The 20,744-nt window shown below is 42.7% G+C and overlaps 1 protein-coding gene across 2 annotated transcripts in view; it reads left to right on the forward strand.

Annotated features, from left to right (window-relative positions):
- Window positions 1-20,744, forward strand: part of DOCK4 (dedicator of cytokinesis 4) — a 1,300,588-nt gene that overhangs the window by 593,301 nt on the left and 686,543 nt on the right. For both annotated transcript variants that reach the window (XM_069228963.1, XM_069228964.1), the window contains exon 14: window positions 7,162-7,286. In XM_069228963.1, the coding sequence (XP_069085064.1) occupies window positions 7,162-7,286 (125 nt within the window). The remainder of the gene's footprint in view (window positions 1-7,161; window positions 7,287-20,744) is intronic.

Here is a 20,744-nt window from a genome sequence, read left to right on the forward strand (position 1 = left end):
CCCCTGGGTGGGCCAGGTCCCGTGGGCATGTTTAAAATAAGGAGAGGACACACAGGGCCCCTTCCTAGGCTTATTCCTTCTCCAGGGATGGGCACCTTCCGGGGCCTTTTGTTCATAATATCCATAGGGCTGCGTGGCCCCTCTTTGCCAATGGCACCACCACCTCTCCAGGGCAATCAATCAGTTGTGTGTGTGTTGCCGCACAGCCCTCCCCCGCACCCGCTGGGATTACTACCTTCCCAGGTCTAAAAGAAAACAATGAGGTGGTCCTAAGGTAACTATAACTCGCACCCTCGCCATGCACTTCTAATTACCACACAAATGACAGCACTTATGACATCTTGGTAACATCATTGATAATATCAATGCAATATTTGCAGTAATATTTTTGACGAAAATACTGTGCATGGCAAGGGCGCTAGTTATAGTTACCTTAGGGCACAAGTTATAGTTACTTGAGATGACCGTAACTATAACAGGTGAAGTTCTATGGTTTTGTATGTTTAAAATGTGATCCTAACTATAACATGCCTGCAGCTTTTGTTTTTTTTAAGTGAATATATATATTACCTACTTGCAGTCACCAGTGGGTAGTTATAGTTAGGACCTTTTTTCCATAGGCAGAGCGTTTTTTGTTTAGCTAATAACTTTGGCGTCGTTTGACGAATCTTCCTGAAATGTTTAAAACGTATACTTCAGTTGGTTCAGCTGCTGCGTTGGAAGTTTTGGGGTGATCCGCCAAGTGGGGGCTGAGGATAAGGAGGCATCCCGAAACACTTTTTCCCCAGGGATTTTCCACATTTTTTAACACAAGTCCAGCCTGAAACACTGAACGGAATGATACCAAATTTGGCAGAAAGCTAGCTCCAGGTCCAGAAAGTGTGTTTTTTGTGATTTGGTGTGGTTTTAGAGATATTTAAGGCCAAATAATATAGATATCTCGGGACGCAAATTCTCCGTGTGGATCCAACTGTCACTGTGCTGAAATCTGATTTGCTGCCAACACTTTAACAAGGAATTGATTGCAACTATCTTGGGAATCAGCCTCCTCCGAGTCCCAGAAAAAAAGTGAAAATAAACTAGAAGTGGGCCAGGGTAGGGGCCAACCTGAGCCCCTAGCTTTGGTCTGGGGGTCCATTACGGATCCCACCAGGGCTTAAAAGCTTTTTTATTTTAAATCTTGGAAAAATCTGCAAATTCTGATCCGTAGAATTTCCAACATAAAAAAAAAAAAAAAATAGAGTGGTCTCCTGCCGTTTTTTTTATTTTGCCCCCAGGTGGGCCAGGTCCTGGTGGTATTGGGGGATAGAAAGAGGAGAGGGCCGCATGGGGCCCTCTTCCTAGGGCTTGTATTTGCCCCGGGGACTGCCTCCTCCCAGGAGCAATGCCAAAGAAATATGTGGGGGACACACATACACCCACTCACAGACCCACTCAAAGACTCACGCACCCACTCACAGACCCACTCAAAGACTTACATACCCTCTCACAGACCCACTTAGGCTCCCACACTCACTCACAGACCCACACAGACACTCGCACCTTCACTCACAGAGACACTCTCACACCCACTCTCACCCCAAGAGAGACACCCTTTTACACCTACTGTCACTCCGAGACACTCTAACACCCACTCTCACCAGACACTCTCACACCAAGAGATACCAGACTGTGCAGGTGTCAATAAGAGATTGCATCTGTTGAGATCAGAGTCATTGATGACACACTCCAATACTGGTTTGGTTGACAATCAGATTGGAATTGTCTGCACACAATTTGTTCCAAGATACTGGCTAAGACTGGCAGAGTAGTCAAGTCAAACAACCTTTATTCTGCTGCCATGCAACCATAAAAGTACAACTTATGAATAAATACATAAACTGTCCTCAATATAGCCTCAGTGATTCCTTGAACATCAAAATAATAAACAATTTCAGTGTGGAAAAAAAGGTAAAAACGTGCATACAAAAACCTTCTCAGTGTTTTGTGCTTCCAATGACAATTCAGTAATGCAATATTCAATGCCTGCTTAAATACAGACGAAGGAACAGCAGCTTAATCAGAGTGCATTGAACTTCTAAAACAGCTGCCCGTAAAATGAGTTCACAAAAAAATATTTCATTGTCATGAAGTTGTTCTAAAAACAGTAGTGAGTGAGTGCAGTGTGTCAAATGTCTAGACTTAATAAAAGGGATTAAAACATCTTTGCCTATTTCTGGTAGAAACCACAGAAAAAAGGACAAAGGTAACATAGTCTGTTTAGAAGCTTTATCAAAAGGACATACATGTGAATCCTAGCTGTTCTGAAAGCCTAGTGGAAAACATAATAAGTACTTTATCGAATGAGTCCTAAAGCAAAACATTAAAGAGCATCCCCAGCTCCCTCTTCCACCGTCTAAGTAGTTACTGAGGGTATTTTCAGGATCCAGTAACAAGTAGTTTGCAATAAATGGCTTTGACATTTCTGTACTTAACCTTTTTTTCCTGGGCACAAGTTAGCAATAGATTTTGAAATTGCTTCCTGCCCTTTGCAGCACGTTCTAGCGTTAGTAAATGCCTGTGATACAGCAATGATCTCAAGAGATTTGTTTTATGAATGCCAGCAATGAGAATTTAAGACCTTTATCACATGCATGGCAGTCTTTGATTATATCTCTAGTTAGCAGTACCTCATCATTTTTCCAAATGGAAAGCTATAGCAGCAAGGAGCAAATTTGGATACAGTCGTCTAAATAACGTATCCCTAATTTATTATGGCAAATAAAATGTGAAGCAGAAAGGGGGACAGATAGAATGTTCTGACAGAATCGATTTTCCTCCAACTGCATAGCTGAAGGATCTATAATGTCTCAAATTCCCACCCATATGCAGCAACTGGAACACATTCTGAGGAATACATTTGTATCATGGGAGCAAATGCTTGACCCTCAGGTGGGAACGGTAAACTAAAAAGTGAGACAACAGACCTCAGTAGCTTAATCCTCCGATCAGCTATAATGGGTGTCCATGAGTCAGTGGAACTGAAAATCACCCCAAATTAAGAGACAGTATTAACACTAAGTAGGTTGCTTTTTCCTACTGATATACTTGAAAAAGGAATGCTCTTTTTGCCACAGGCCACAACAAAATATTTGGAAAGGTTGGTTAACAAATCAAGGGTGCCCATAAATGTCACAAATGAATGGACCAGCAATAGCAGGGCTCGAGACGTACGGGCCACTAAAACTGCATTGTCTACTTATAACAAGATGGGGAGGTGGGTGCCACAGACCATAGGAACATCCGGTGTGTAGGATGTTAAGTGTGTACCAAGTTTGTTAATGTACAGGATGAACAACAGGGGAGCGAGCACGCAACACTGTCGCACCCCACACTTAGTTTGGATTTCCTCGGAGAGTTCACCATTATGACGAAACCTCACTCTAACCCTTGTATAAACATGCATAGATGCCAGTAGATGCACAAATGGCTCCTCCATGAACATCTCCAATAATATTTGCCCTAGCCTTGCCTGGTTCACACAGTCACATGCTATGGTAAGAGCCATAAGTGCTAAATAAATTGGGGTACGCTTTGCCACAGTGTATTTGCCTAAAACCAAGCTGAGATTCAGACACTGCTCCTCTGTTCCTATGTGTTTATGAAAACCGTATTGACATGCGTTCAGAATCTCACTACCCTCCACCCACTTAATAATCCTGTTATATAAAACCCTCCCAAGGATTTTAGCTAGAATATCTATGGGAGAGATTAGACAATAACAACTGGGTGAGGATTGATCTCACTTTTTAAATATTGGTACAATGGTAGATAATGCCCAAGAATCTGACTGGGATGCATATTTTGAGTTGTTGTAAACATTAGTCAGCAAGGGTGCCCAGAAGTCAATATTACAATTTATCAGATCAATGGGTATACTATCTGGGCCGGGTGCCTTTCCCACTGCACTCTGATATATTGCGGTTGGGACTTTGCATAAGGGCACAGTCACAGTGGAGTTTAGATCAACTATCTTACTAGCACATACAGCCTGATTCCCTGCCGAGTATATTTGTGAGAAATGTGCCTCCCATGCCTCACTTCTTATGTGACAACTAATTGACATCCCCTATCTGTTGGCTGACCTCAGAGCTGAGACAGAGTTCCAGTAGGATGTACTGTCCTTGGTGATTGCTGAATACTCAGGCTTGTCCCACTGCCGGGTGATCACCCCCACCCACCTCCTCTTTGCTACTATTTTATAAATTTTTCACAAACTAATCACCATAATCGATCCCCTTGGATGAGCGATTAGGGCCTTACGTAAGGCTTACGTAGCTGCTAAGCACTCATGATCAAACCATCTAGGGGCTAATTGAGTGGGATGTGGTAACTTTATCGGTTTCGAAAAATGATTTTTAATGTTTGAACAGGACACCTCGAATAAGCTTAATATACTCCCTTGCCCATTAATGCCATCATCAGATAGGCAGCCCAAAATTGTTACTAGATTACTGTGGATTAATTAAGCCAAATCTTGTATGGGATTTGAAAGTTTCCAGCAAACTCTTAGGTTGTCTGTAGATGCCTGCAGGTTATCAAGTTCAGGTTGAATTTTTGGTTTCCAATCCCGGATTCACAATCAGATCAATGTCTATGGGATTATGGTCACCAAATTCCGTGCTAACAATGGACCCTGCCAACCACCGATCACATAAATTAGCAGATACAAAGATGTAATCAATAATGACTGAACATTTTCTGTCCCTAAAAGTTGGCAATCCAACGTCACCCATCCCTGCCACCTCTACTACAGTTTGTAGATCCAGGGAGGCTAGAGAGACCTCCACCTCTTTTCCCCTCTGGTCAGACCCCCCCTCCCCCAGTCCATGACTGAATACTTCAAATAGAGCTTGCTAATTTTGTGTTAAAAGTTCCTGCTAAACACTAATAATATGACTGCCCCTTGCCCGTTTCTGTCCTCACAATTAAATCAATAAAACCAAACAATTTAGGGAACCTACTGTTTGGGCTATTTGAAAAATCATTATTGTAAAAATTAACAAAATACAACATATGATCCCCAATAATCAAGCACAGCCTATTAATTATTTCCTGTGGTATCTGTAGCTTCAGCTTGGTCTCCTAAAGAAAGAGTTACCCATGTAGTTAGCCCACCTGAGGCACAGCCTGAGCAAGACTGAATATCCGATATGTTAAAACATAAGAACCCATCAAACACAGTAGAGCTAATGTCCGAAGTTTGGTGAAACTTAATAACATCATGACCACATATCAAGGACTGCCAGTCTGGGTGGTGCAATTTAGATTGCAATCCTGCAGTGTTCCAGCTCAAAATTTTCATTACGTGCCCCTTGTCCCTAGTTATAGGACTGGATGGAATACTGGGCTGGGTCGCTGGCAGAGTAGTTAATGTCCAGAAATTGACCAACTTTGTGGCAGAAACATCGCACCATGGGAACCTGCATAATGCTGTTATCCCAGCTGATAGACCTGATAGAATTATGAAAAGTCTAATTCTAAGTCTAAACTATATATAGCTCTCTCCAGAAGACAGGATAGCTTCATAAAATCTCAGGACCACATATAGTATTGAATGACTGAAAATTATCTGTTTGGTTTTCAAACCAAATTTAATGTTTGGTATCCTCAATGAGAATGATCTGAATTTCAGCTGTCCTCTCACTGACTGACTTGTTTGGTACTGACTCTGAAGGCAAAATAGCTTAATATTATCTTTGACTCAAGACAGTCCTTTAAACCTTAGCTTGGTTAAAAATAGCAGCTTTGAATACCCCGTACTAAGCAAAATTCAACCTTTTCTCCAGTTAACACATTGAGTAGAATTGATTAGTTATTTGTTTTTGGCATTGCTGAACCACTGTGACACTGCTCTCCCACAAAAATAATTTCTAAATCAAAATTTCCAGATTTCAGTGTTGAGGTCGAGTGTGAACTATAAAAGATAGGACCAAATAAACCTGCCTTCAGCTACCACTACTGGCTCCTCATAGAAATGAGGATCAAATTCAATATCTAAGAACGACATCTATGGAAACAGAGACACTAGCTACACTTAGGACCCAGCAACACCATGCACACTACCCAGAAGTCTAACATCTATAATTTCACATAGGATCCCCCAACTTAGAGTCTTGGTAAAACCCTTGCATTTCAAAGAATGAAATTTTGTCTGAAAACCAAATAAAAACAAATAAAGATAATTGTAGTCCTCTCTCTTTTTTCTCATCTAATGTCATTCACCTACCCCCTTTCATGTCATCCCTTATTTCCAGTGATACCCCCTTTTAGTCCATCCAACTTCCAGATAACTTTCAAGAGTAACAGCAAATATGAATGATTGTATTAACATCTGATATACATACCTTAACACCACAGACACCCAGTTTAGATAAATAAAGGTTCTCTACATTTCCCTTGGATATTTGAATTTGGGTGACTTGCTGATTGATCAAATGAACTCTAGAAATCACATATATATAATGTTAATAGGGCAGTGGACAAACTGAATGCATCTTTGCTCCCTTGCACTTCGGTTCATGTTTACATAACTCCTATGTAATTATTTTACAACTTGTAGTAACACTGAAAATGAATAAAATGTAAAAAACGAAACTATTGACTGTTTGCCATTCATTAGTTAATACAAACACCTACTTAATTCTGCAAAAGTATGTTTCTTATGCCAGATTGTGGTAGGTGAAAAGGTGTGCAAAGTTTTTCTTTGAGAAATATTTTTTACTTCTATTTAATTCCCTTAAAATTGCTATCAACATTTTACTCATTATTATATTAAATAGATGGACAGAATGGATTGAATATATGTGATATGTGATATTTTAAATGTACTTTCATAGAGCAGTTCATCGGAATGTGGTGTCAGCATGTCTCCCTGCTACTTCGTTTATTCAGGGCTCCTTATCCTTGAGATCTGTTGTCACATTAAACATAGCACATGACTCTTAAGTGTGCAACACTTGCTTTTGGCAGAAAGATATTCAGATACTATAACACACAGCAAACTATGAAGCCGATCACAAAGTTGTTGACTTCTGGCCAATTTTAAGTGTTTGTTTTTTATAATAAATGATTACTGTTATAATGAAAAGATTTATTGTGTTTTTTTTTTGTTTTTATCAGGCGACATGAGAAATGATTTGTATATAACAATTGAAAGAGGTGAATTTGAGAAAGGGGGAAAAACTGTTGCCAGGAATGTGGAAGTGACCATGTACATTGTTGACAGCGGGGGCCAGATATTAAAGGTAACTTCTGTCACCTGTATGTGGAACAATTTGCTAAATGTATCAATGATGCAAACATTTCTCTTTGTACATATTTTGTTATTACCAGTAGGTGTGAAAATATATTTACTAACCAAATGACTACTGTTATTATTATAAAAACACCCAAATATGTTAAAACCAAGAGGATGAGTACCTGTTTGCATGTTGTATAGTGCATTTGTGTACAGAATGTAAACATTTTATACCCTGGAGTTGTGTATTGACACAGCTGAAATGTTTTTGCTGTTGCATCATTCTGAAAAAAATACTATGGCTTTGGTGTATAACACAAGGAAAGCGTTGCTGATAGCTTTGCACCAAATGGAGACTGGATTGGAGCAATGGCATAACAGTAAGATTGGTCAGTTTATTGAAGCATCAGAATGGCTATCACCGTTGATCATAGTGAAGAAGCTGGAAAGTTTGGTATGAATATACTTTGAGTTGCTTAACAAGTATGCAGGTATTTGGGCCAGAATGTGTCCTTTATCACAGGTGAAATGATGCTTAATTTACATGTGTTTGAGTGGTCTACCATGTTGGATTTATCATCATCCTGTAGAATTAAAAGCGCAATTAATACATTTAATATAATTGATCATGAGTGTGCAGGATTTATGAAGGATAGTCAGTTTGTAAAACTTTATTTTGGCCAAACAGGCCGTAAAAGTCAATATACATTATTACAAAAAAAAGGAAAAAACAATCAAATTATTAAAATATCATTAAATACAATTTAAAACCATTTGTCAGTATATCTTACATGGCCATAAAAGAAAAAAAATCTAAAAGTATCAGTTTAAAACATTAATTAATTGAATATTAGGTCAGGTAAAAAAAGAAAACAGGATTACAGCGCCAAAAACCTAGAAAAGTATAGAGAGTAAATTCTCAGTAAATCACATACTGCACTGCTCAAATAGGATACAATACAATCAAAAGGTTTCCTCCACGGACAGTTAATTTACCAAGAATTTTTCTAGCTTTCACAATTGAAGAAATAAAGCGATAGACAGTGACACAGACTAAGGGCCCGATTTTGAGTTTGGCAGACAGAAAGCTCCCGACAGGGTGGTCGCCGCCTACGTGGTGAATTCTCTGCTGGAGTTAATAAGAGTCTCCTGCTAGGTCAGCGGGCCAAAACCTACGCTTCCGCCCCTTGGCCTAGCGGGAAACAGGCTACAGCATTGTCTCTGGCTCGTAATCGAGATGGTGGCAATGCTGTAGCCTGCAGGGTACACCAGGGCCATTGAAATGCTCACTGTCTGCAAAGCAGCCAGTGAACCTTGTGATGGTGCTGGTCAATGGGCCCTGCATTGCCCAAGCCAAGTGCATGGTCCCCCCTGGAGTCCCCTGCACCCTGTCTTCCGCCAGCATTTTCATGGCGGTGGTAACACCATGAAACCGCTGGCGGAGAAGGGGGTTCATAATCCCGAGGGCAGCTCTGCTTGCAGTACTGCCCTGACAGATTAGGTCTGCCACCACCTCCAGACTGCTGGGATCTCCATCCTGGCGGAACTGGCAGTACCCTGGCTGCCCGACCACCAGAGTTGTAATGTGATGCTCGGACCGATGCATTGGCAGCGCTCTGAGTGCCATCCGCGAGTCTGGCAGTCTAGACAACTGGAAAAAATCATTGCTTCCTTGCACTACCTAATATTTAAGGCCTTAAGAGTGGAATCAGTATACTCCTTTTCTGCTCATGGTATAATCCACACAAAAAACACCATGTGTAACTGTGATTGAGATGATTGGGATACACATGGACACAATATTAACTCTTTAGATTAATACACACACGGATAAGCCACCAACAAATAAGCCACACCTAACTGAAACCTCACCAAATAGTACCTGTGGAGCTGTGGGACCCTTAATAAATATGACTCAGCTTTGGGGGTCGTACAGAGAGGAAGATAAACCACCACCATTCCCTTGTCTTGATCATTATTCCACCTTTCTTCCCTTAGCAAAGTTGCTAGTTCGCTCTTCACCTCAGAGCTGAACAATTTATTTACGGACCATGGGTTCAGAAATAGTTCCGTTCTGTTGAGAATGCCAAGAGATTCCTTCACAAACATGAGCCATTTACATTTATATAATCCATCAAGACTCAGGCAATCTAAAATCAAGGACTGTGTTAATGCCACTTCTGACCTAGCCCACACTGACAGCCACAGTACTGTAGGCGCCATCTTAACTATATCCTCCAAAAACGGGAGTCCTAGTTCCTCGTGAACTATGGTAGCAGGTATACCGCCGGGGAGTGACAATTTTCTAAGAGATTTGCTCTTACTAACCCGTAGGGAGCACATATCAATATATCCCCACACACCTGCACCATATGTGGCAATGAAAGTGGGCCTAGCTTTATAAATAGTAAGAAACACATCTAGTGGCATAGATCCAAGTCTAAAGACAAACCTTTGTAGAGATGCCACTGCCTGCTTATACTGCATAATCCTCATGGAATTGAGGGGCCCCACTTGCTACTGTGATCAAAAGGTACCCCCAGATAAGAAAATGTGGGCACAGTTTTAAGGTATGTATCCACTATATGGAAAGGGACAGCTATGCTTTTTGGACGTCCACAGACCATTGCATAAGATTTCACCCTATTAGTAGAGAGGCCCAATCTCGTCATAAAATCAGCAAAATTATCTGTCAATTTCTGGAGGCCCCTTAAAGTCTGTGCCATAAGGAGACAGTCATCAGCATATAGGAAAACAGGTTGATGTCATCTCCCTATCTTTGAGGGGTCAGCCTCAACATTCAGGAGTGAAGAGACTCCCTTGCCTGACCCCCTTCCCAATCTTGATATTGGGGTACACTCCCCATTGGGTCCATATCTAACCCTAGCTTCAACATCACTGTGCAGTTGTGCCAAAAGATGAACTACTTTAGGATTTGCCACACAGTTAATCAGCATCTCCCATAATTTGCTCCAAATAGCATTGTTAAAGGCTGCGCTGAGATCCATAAATGCCAGTTAGAGACATCCCTCCCTGGCGTTTACATATTTCTTCACCAACAAGTTGAGATTCACACACAGATCCTGTGTAATCAGCCCACATCTGAATCCATATTCAGCGGGTGACAAAATACTATTATCAGTAGCCCACATTTCAAGGTGGTCCAGGAGGATTCTGCCCAGAAATTTTGCAGTGGTGTCAATCAGGGATATGGGGCAGTAGCAGTAGGGATCATTTCAATCACCTTTTTTTCATATCAGAACAATGGTTGCCCTTGACCAAGCTGCGGGTTGTGTGGTGCTAATGGCGCTTCTAAAAAACATTCACTAAAATTGGGGCCCACAGCTCCAGTTTACCCCTAAATAGATCGACGGGGACACTGTAAGGACCTGGGGCTTTGTTCAAAGGCGACCTCTTGATAGCCAAAACTACACCTTCAAGGGTAACAACTAGCTCATCAGTAGCTCCTGGTCTAGATAATTCAGTAAGACCTCCAGAGGGTTCAACCCTGATCACATTAAAATACCTTTGTAAAGCGATGTCTATCCAGATATGCTCCGTATAGTGACCTTTGTCCCATCATTGGCATTAGGAGCAAAAAAGGGTGAACTGACTACCTTCCAAAACTGGGATGGATGTTTTACCACAGCAGCTTGAGCCAACCTCTCTCACGCCTCCCCTCTGATTTCAGTTTTCCTCATCCTAATGGCTTCTTTATAGACTGACCTTGCTTTCCTTACTTCTACTTGGATCCTATGCTTTTTTTCAGCACCCGAATCAGATCTCCATGGGCACTTGAGCAAGCCTTGTCAAACCATTTGACAGACTTCTGTCGTGAGATCTGGTAGTTATAGATAGGAGTATCTTGGCTGACACACAAATGTCTGTAAAAGCATCCAGCACTGAACCAGGGTCGGAGTTAATACTTGAACAGAGGTCGAACCTATCTTTAATCTCTCCCACTGGTTGTACCAGGAGAGTCTAAGGATCGACATCCCAACATTTTCTCTGCACACCCTTATTTCTCATAAATTCAATAGGGTACTCCATCCTTTCACCACTAGATCTCACTAAGCCAACATAGAAGCTAAGCACCAGCGGATTATGATCACTCAGGCTATCATTGAGGATCTGAAAATCAACAACATTGTTAACGCATGTCTTGGATATTGCAACTTAATCAATTTCAGTTCCTCTGCACCTCCCTATAAATTTTCCTTGCTGAGCAGCATGTCTCAGCAATAAATCAATGCCCAAAATTAAATCAAATTATCTCAACAATGTATTTAGTTTTCCCCTGCACGGATTTTGTGCAAAGTGTGAGAGTTTAAAGAGATTCTAATCGGGTACCCCACAAACCAGATCATCCCCAATGACACAGGGATTGAGGTTAAAATCACCAGCTAAACAACTATAGGGACACCCTTCAGGGTTTTTGTTATTGTTTCTAAGGTGCATGCAATGGAGTCTATGATTTGGACATTGCTTTTGACAAAGTTGTTATGATAAAAGTTAACAAGTAAGATTAAAGGAAACACCCTCCATAGACAATACAATTAACTGAAAAAAGGGTGAATCAGTCCAAACTTTAACCACTTTTGCCATTAAAGAGGTGCTTGTAAGTGTTAAAAGTCCCTCACTTCAGCGCCTGCAGGAGATGGTGTAGCAGGTGAGAGGGTCAACAGGAAACCACTCATATAAACATCTGTTTTTACCTATGTTTCCTTCAGACAGACTATCTGCTGATAGCCCTTTACTAACATTGACAGATGGAATTCCATTGGCTAACTTACAGGAATATTGTCTAGGAACTTCCCTTCCATCAAGGTAATAGCATGACCGTCCCTCCTGACCTCTCTATTTGACAGTGGCATAGTGAAATAACCACTGGAGGTAATACCACCCTATGAGCAACCACCCGCCACATCGCCATCCATGTTTCTACTAGTAATGTTTAAAAAAACAGTCTCCTTTTCCCCCTCGGAGTCAATCTACCTCGTCTAGAGGAGCATAATGATTATGGGTAGGCATGGCAAAAGTATTACTTCTAGGTACATACACCCTACCTGATGGTCTAGGCTGGTAGAAGTAACCAAGTGGGACAGCTTGAATGCAGTGTAGGATCTCCTGTTGATTACATTTATCAAATATTTACCCTACCAGACATGGGTCTCGGAAGTTAACCATACAATCCCTGGGTGCCCTCTTTCGTGTGTGTCCCACCCAGTGGATCCTTCTAACACCAATTATGCCTCTAACTAGCACATCACTAGAGACACCCACAAGTGCTTTAGAGAACCACTGTATCTCCATATTCTTCAAATGGTAATCCTGTTTCTTTAGGAATGGTGATAAAGATGGTACATTCTTTAACACAATAACATAGGGCGTACAATCTGGTGGGAGCTCTAACACCTGTTGATCTCTATTATTGGCGTTAGGGCTAGGCTTTTTGGTTTAGACCACTGGATGCAAAGACCTTCCCATTCACCCCTGATCCCCCACACCTCAACCACAGAGCACCTAGTTGGGCACTGACCTGCAGTGACTGAGTTCACCTTGCTATTTAAAGCTTTCGCCCAGGTAACATCATCAGCCACTGACTTTGGCACCATAGGAGGATCACTTTCACCAGCTCCAGGCTGAACATCCCCCCTCCCTCCTGCCTTACATTTTACATAACAAAGACGTTCAGGCTCTTCTCAATGTTATTCAAAGCTGACACCAAGGGGCCCACAGCCCTTTAAAAAACGCAGCTAGCCAAAAATGTAGATGTTGCATTTGGGGCTCCTGAGGGGCCATTAAGACTAGATTGTTCCTCTTTTTGTACATTGCCTGTCAAGATTACAGATTTACCAAAGTCTGATATCCTATTACCAACTAATTTGGGCGGACACACCTGACATGGACCTGCTTTCTTTCTTTTTATAGGAGGGGAAACACTCTCATCTGGATGGGCATCAGCAGAGGGCAAAGATTTAGGAGCTGGTGGCATAGTTGTAATCCCCAAGACCTCATTATTTACACAACAGTTTGCAAGACTTTATATACAGTCTCTGTCTCTGGGCTCACCCTCAGATCCTCTCTAATTATTACCATCTGTGCCACCCGGGCCTTCTGTGAATTCATTATCAGCATGATCCTATGAGGGTGAGGCGGGGATCGACTTTCTCACAGCACCCAGCCTCTCTTCCAAAGATTCGATCTTAGTTGTTAAGGCACTCATAGCATTAGTTAAAAAGGTAGCAATGGAAACCACTGCCCGGTTGTCCTTATGGTTTGCAGCAATAACACTTGCCTTTCTTTTGCCTATGTCTCTTGGGGGGATTTTGACCAACGCTGCACCTATCACGGTCAAAACAGCCAGACAGCCGAACCAAGATAAGGGGCCCAGCCTCGGCCAGGCGCGGACAGGTGCAGATGGGCCTGCTCTTGGCCTGGTCTTTGCCTGCGCACTCGCCCGGGTACATTGAGTGCAGCATGTCCTCCGGGCTGTTTATGAGCATGCCTCCTGGTGCAAAAGCAATGTTGGGTGCCCTGGTGCCACGTTTACTACTGGGGGAATAACTCTGTGGCATTCCTCTCCATGCTATGCGCGTCCCACGCAGCAGGTCCCCCGGGCTGTTTTTGAGCAGGCCTCCTGTTGCAGAAGCAACGTCGGTGGCCCTAGTGCTGCGTTTACTGCTGGGGGATTGAGTCCGTGGCACTCTACTCCACACTGCTCGTCCCATGCAATGGGTCACCTGGGCTGACTTGGAGTGCGCCTTCTGGCGCAGAAGCAACATCAGCGGCCCTGGTGCCTCATTTACTACTGGGAGATTGAGTCTGTGGCACTCCCCTTCACGCTATGCACTATGAAGACTAATATTTGACCTCCATAGACAGTTGTTGAACAAGCTAATAGTATACTGTTTAGAGGTTTACAAGGTTTTTCCTGTTTTGACTCAAGATTTGTGATCAATCTAAAGAGGAACGTACAAGATTCTGCATCAGTTGTAACAAACATTTAAAGGAGTGGTTTAACCATGAAGAGAGCAAAAAGCAAATTTAAGGAAAGGTCTGCAACTGTTTGTGTCATATTGCCTCTTGTACTAGAATCAAGCCCCAGGGAAATTAGGCGGAAGCTATAAGCCATACTGGACATTTTTAAATAAAAGATTAATTGAAATTATTTCTGCGGCCGATTGCTAAGGCAAATACTAATAATTTTTGCAATAATATCCTATTTCAATGAGAGGTACCCATCCAGTATGAGTTACACCAAGATATTTTCTTTCACCATATTCTCTATTGCTCCCTACCTATGAGTAACACACAGATGGAACACATTGTGTCATTCACATTGAATTCTGCTAGGCTCCTCACGAGAAGCACTCTGCTTCTTGCTGCACATTACTTGTACCTATTTTGTGTTTTTGTGTCTCCTCTGCCATCACTTATGTTGCCCTTGTGTCAGCATTGGCAGATGCTCAAATGCAGGGCACAGATGTACAATCAAGGCAGGGTGGTGCTGGACAAGCTGAAAAAGTGATATGCACAGCTAGAGACTTTCCCAAAAAGTTCCAATAAAGTCTGGGGTAGATGGAGGGAGTTTTAGTGTCTAGAATACGACTACTCAAACACCTTGGTGCATCTGGATCCATATAATGAATACCAGCTTTAAACTGAGTCTCTGAATGTCAGATGAGGGGGCGGATGCTGATGGTATAATGCAGACAAAGGCTTTATGGAGACATAACGAACCTGACAAGCGCATCCTTTGGACAGTCTAACCAACGATATTATATGATGTACCCCATGTTGATGTGTAATGTATGATCTGAAACGTGTCTTTTAACATACTTAAGGTGTATATTTCTGCAAGATTTCAATAAAAACAGTTAACAAAACAAAAAAGCCAGGGTGGACATCTTCACCAGAAACAACAGACAGACATTGTTTTGGAAAGCACAGCATGTAAAGTTGTCAGCCTTGGAGCTTCTTGGGTTTTTCGAGATCTACATTATTTTATTCTGTGTGCCACAATATTTTGGAAAATTTATAATCTTAAAATCAATTGTTTTCAACATTTCTGATATGTCGTTTGCAGTCCGTGAAATGTGTTTTACTGTTTTACTGCAAAAAGCTTCATGTGAAAGCTCTGCATGAAAAGTGAATCTTGAGAGTTGAATGAGGAATGCCAGCAAGCGTTCGAAGTTCTGCAGGCACTATGCACAGTCAGGGGCGGCTCCTCCGCAGTGGCGGAAGAGCATCACCGCCCTGGTTAAGAGGCAGGAGATGAAAAATGAAACATTAGTTCCACTATCGTTTTATTTTTCATCTGCTGGCTCAGTCAGTAGTACAGGGAGGGGCAGGGCTGCTCCAATGGAGGGTGATGGGCGAGGAGGAGAGAGTGCACCTAAGTGCGCGTATGTGTTTGGCCTGCCGTCTCATATTTCTTTAAAAAAAGTCTGCTACCCTCACCCACTTCCAGGGGCATGCTTCAGTATCAAGTACCTCCTTGTTACCACCAGTCACCTTGATATGTGGCCAACTCCCTTGGAAGCTCTTAGCAATTTACAGGTCATTTATTCATACAGTGAAAACCTATGAAACCTCACTCACAGAGTAATTGTGTTCTGCCTTTTGTGATCTCAGCGGGAGAACCAAAACTAGGTATTAAAGATAAAATTGCATAGGAAGTGGTCAGTGGATGGAGCCATTTTATTACTAGTCTCTTCAACATCATTAAAATCAAGGTTACTAAAAGTCTGTACAATGCAAACCCTTTGAATCAACATATTTTTGCCCTCAGTCACGTCTAATCCAATCCAGATGATGTGCATTCATTAGGACTGTTCCCTGCTTTAATGTCACCCTATCTAGGCCACAACAATAAATGGTAGTGGGGGGACCAAAAGTCATAGGCATTGGCTTTTTGATGGAACGCTTATCCCAATGTTATGGCGGCTTCTTCCGCCCAGCAGTTAAAACAATGCCTTCATCCACTAAAGACACCAGGAGTGTCCTAACATTGATGACATTTACTTTACATATGATTCTGACCATGAGATTTTAATCACAATGAACGTTGAAGCCCTCTAAACGACCATACCTCAGGGGGCAACTTTAAGGGCACTGGAATGGTTACTGAGAAATAGTGATTGGAACTATCACTCTCCTACCAGTGTGGTCATGGCCCTGGCTGAAATAGCATTAAGGTGGATTTGCTTCCACTTTGAAGAACACGTGTCTCACCAGATAGGCAGGAACCCACTGGGGAATATGTTCGCCCTTTGTTAGAAATGGGGTTTTTGGTTGGCAGTCAGGTTACCTCCTGTCCAAGCAAAAGCCCTCACTCTAGTCAGGGTAAGTCACACACTATCCAAGATTATCCTGTGCCCACCCTCTGGTAGCTTGGCACGAGCAGTCAGGCTTAACTTAGAAGGCAATGTGTAAAGTATTTGTGCAATAAATCATACAATACCACCATATAGCACCACAAAACTACACCACACAGTGTTTAGAAAAATATATAATATTTATCAGGATAATTGTAGGTCAAAAAGAATAAAGTTGCAATGGAAACTTGTAGAAATATCACAGGGAAGTGATATAAAGTGTCTTAAGTCTTTAGAATGCAATACAGTGTCTTTCAAGCACAAAGTACCTGGTTTCTGGTGGAAAATCTCCTCAGAGGGCCACAGGAGAAGAGATGCGTGGAAAAAGGGGTGTGTGCGTCGATTTCTCCTCAGCACACACAGACTTGCGTCGGTCTTTTCCACGCGGGGAAGTCGGGCGTCGTTTTCCGGCGCGCAGACAGTCTCTTTTTGTGGATCGCGGGGATTACCAGATGTCCCGGGTTTGTGCGTGGATTCTCCTGCTTGTTTTCCGGCTGCGCGTCGTTCTGCGGGGCTGCGCGTCGAAGTTTCGATCTCACGGTAGGCGTCGCGTCGATTTCTCCTTGGAAGTCGGGCGGCGTTGTCCTTGCGAGGCCGTGCGTCGAAAGTTTGGTCTCACGGCAGGCGTCGCGTCGATTTCTCCTTGGAAGTCGGGCGGCGTTGTCCTTGCGAGGCCGTGCGTCAAAGTTTCGCACTCACGGTGGGCGTCGCGTCGATTTCTCCTGGAAAGTCGAGCGGCTTTGTCCTTGCGAGGTTGTGCGTCGAAGTCTCGATCGTCCCGAGGGCGTCGCGTCGATCAGCGTCGGTGTGCGGCGTTTTTCTCGCCGCGAAACAAGCTGTGCGTCGAAATTTTCGGCGCACGGAGCGTCCAAGTGAAAGGAAGAAGTCTTTTTGGTCCTGAGACTTCAAGGAACAGGAGGCAAGCTCTATCCAAGCCCTTGGAGAGCACTTTCACAGCCAGACAAGAGTTCAGCAAGGCAGCAGGGCAACAGCAAGACAGCAGTCCTTTGTAGAAAGCAGACAGGTGAGTCCTTTGAGCAGCCAGGCAGTTCTTCTTGGCAGGATGTAGTTTCTGGTTCCGGTTTCTTCTCCAGCAAGTGTCTGATGAGGTAGGGCAGAGGCCCTGTTTTATACCCAAATGTGCCTTTGAAGTGGGGGAGACTTCAAAGAGAGGCTAAGAAGTGCACCAGGTCCCCTTTCAGTTCAATCCTGTCTGCCAGGGTCCCAGTAGGGGGTGTGGCAGTCCTTTGTGTGAGGGCAGGCCCTCCACCCTCCCAGCCCAGGAAGACCCATTCAAAATGCAGATGTATGCAAGTGAGGCTGAGTACCCTGTGTTTGGGGTGTGTCTGAGTGAATGCACAAGGAGCTGTCAACTAAACCTAGCCAGACGTGGATTGTAAGGCACAGAAGGATTTAAGTGCAAAGAAATGCTCACTTTCTAAAAGTGGCATTTCTAGAATAGTAATATTAAATCCGACTTCACCAGTCAGTAGGATTTTGTATTACCATTCTGGCCATACTAAATATGACCTCCCTGCTCCTTTCAGATCAGCAGCTGCCACTTCAACAGTGTATGAGGGCAGCCCCAATGTTAGCCTATGAAGGGAGCAGGTCTCCCAGTAGTGCAAAAACGAATTTAGGAGTTTTACACTACCAGGACATATAACTACACAGGTACATGTCCTGCCTTTTACCTACACAGCACCCTGCTCTAGGGGATACCCAGGGCACACATTAAGGGTGACTTATATGCAGAAAAAGGGGAGTTCTAGGCTTGGCAAGTACTTTTAAATGCCAAGTCGAGGTGGCAGTGAAACTGCACACCCAGGCCTAGCAATGGTAGGCCTGAGACAAGGAAAAGGGGCTACTTAAGTGGGTGGCACAATCCGTGCTGCAGGTCCACTAGTAGCATTTAATCTATATGCCCTAGGCACCTGGAGTGCACATGACTGGGGACTTATAAGTAGATTAAATAGTTCAATCAGGTATGATCCAAAGTTACCATGTTTACAGAGAGAGAGCATATACACTTTATCACTGGTTAGCAGTGGTAAAGTGCGCAGAGTCTAAAAACCAGCAAAACAGTATCCAAAACGAGGAGGGAGGCAGGCAAAAAGTTAGGGGTGACTACCCTAAGGCTGTCAGGTCTAACACCCTTGTTTGGCCTGCCTCTCTCTGTTTGAATTTGAAATGAAGCACATCTATATTAGCACCAATCCATATGGCAATCTTGTTCTACTTTGCAAACTCTCTATTGATAATATGTTCATGACCCGGAAGTTCACCCTTCGTTCATCGCACCGATGTCATGCAGTGCCCTGCAGGAAATTACTGGTGTGGGGTTTCATTTGTTAACTAAGTCTGGTCAGACCCTGTATTCATTCCTCTTTGCCAGACAATTATTTTGTTTTGGGAAATATTGCCTTGAAGGCTGTTTTACCTGTCCTTGACCCCCATTTTTTTTTTTTGTATCAACAGTGATCTATTCAAACAAGCCCACTTATCAGCTTCAGTGTCTATGCCACCCGTTCTCTACATAGTTATCATGGTTAATGTAGTGCCTAGCTATCGGGTATGCTCAATGCATTCATCAAGCAAGGGCTTCACTTAATTCTAGTCTAATCTGTTTCTACTTCCATTTGCCATTGGTCTGAATCGTGTTCCAGGAATACTCAACGATGCTGATGTGTTTTCATTTAAGCAACACAGTATCTTCAAATGTTATAGCGCTGTACATCCTGGTTTTGCAGGGAAATGAACTCCATCAGAAAATGTCCTTTACCTGAACTGGTCAGGCATGTGTACATCAACTTAAATCTTCATTTTGTGGTCATAAATCTATTACGGGCATAACCACAATAGGGCTGGCACTAAACGCGACGGGTCATCTTTCTGAGGGGTTTTCGATTCGGCCTTTGTTAAATTAAACCTACATAATATGCCTTGATTCGGTTGCTTTCAAATATCTTAAACGTGTCTAAGGCGCTCAGTTGTTGCAGGTATTTGGATAATCGTTTTCGTCGTGTTAGCTGCCTCTTTTTATATGTTATGTTTAGCAAAAGCCTAGTTTGAATCCTGTTAATTAGAGCTAAGCTACATGTTTAACACAATGGACAACAAACCTGACGGAAAAGGTTGTGTATTTTCTCTCATTCTCTGTAAGAATGAGGCTTCACCAGTGTTCAAGCTGTCCGTAGCTAAACAAGGTTTGAACTGTACGATGGCCACAGTAAAACCCATACTCAGAATGTGTTTGGTTAGAGGATTCCAATTCTAGGAGAATAGTAAGCAGCAAAGAAAGAAAAGCATCCATGCGCAATAAGAAAAACAACGGAGGAATCGAGAACTCGGGAAGAAAGACTGAAAACTCCGATAGAAGTGCGCAGCGCTGCGTCGGTACAAATCTGTTGTTCCATGCATAGCTATCTTGGCATCGAAAGAAACTTGTATTGGCACAGCAGGCCCCTATGTTCGAAGAAGCATACCCCATACTCTAAAAAAAAAAAAAAAAAAAGTCCCAACCCACTACATTGATGTTAAACTTAATGTATTGAGCTACAAGCCACTAGAAGTAGCCACAGCGCGCCTTCTATAAGATAACAGTAGTACATGAATATACAGGATGTTAGTGTTGGTGGGGACATGTTATACCATAATCTCTGAAGAGATGTTAAAGCCCTCAGAGAGTCCTGTGAAGGCCCACATCCGGAAATGCTGGTTTTTAGGTTTCTAGCCGTCCAGCTGAACGTCAGCTGGGTGCAGTGGGCTCCAGCAGCAAATGACATGATGATGGTAGCAAGCTAGAGTCTCAGTATAAGCTTTATAAAAAAGTTGTTTAAAAAAAAAAGAAAAAAAGTTTTTCTTAAATCTTAACCCAAGTTGTTTTCCAGTATTAGATCTGATGTGAGCGAGTTTCTGTGAAGATATCTAGCTCCGAACTTTTTTAATTTGAACGAACAGGTTGAAAGCCGATTCTGGTTCATCAAGCTTAGACCTTTGGCCAAGTGATATGGGAGAAAATTCTTAGATGGAATAGTGCTGATGCCCTGCCAGGTGGAGCTTTGTAGGTGAGTGGGGCGCTTTGA

Source organism: Pleurodeles waltl, chromosome 4_1 (genome assembly GCF_031143425.1).
Source record: "Pleurodeles waltl isolate 20211129_DDA chromosome 4_1, aPleWal1.hap1.20221129, whole genome shotgun sequence".
NCBI lineage: Eukaryota > Metazoa > Chordata > Amphibia > Caudata > Salamandridae > Pleurodeles > Pleurodeles waltl.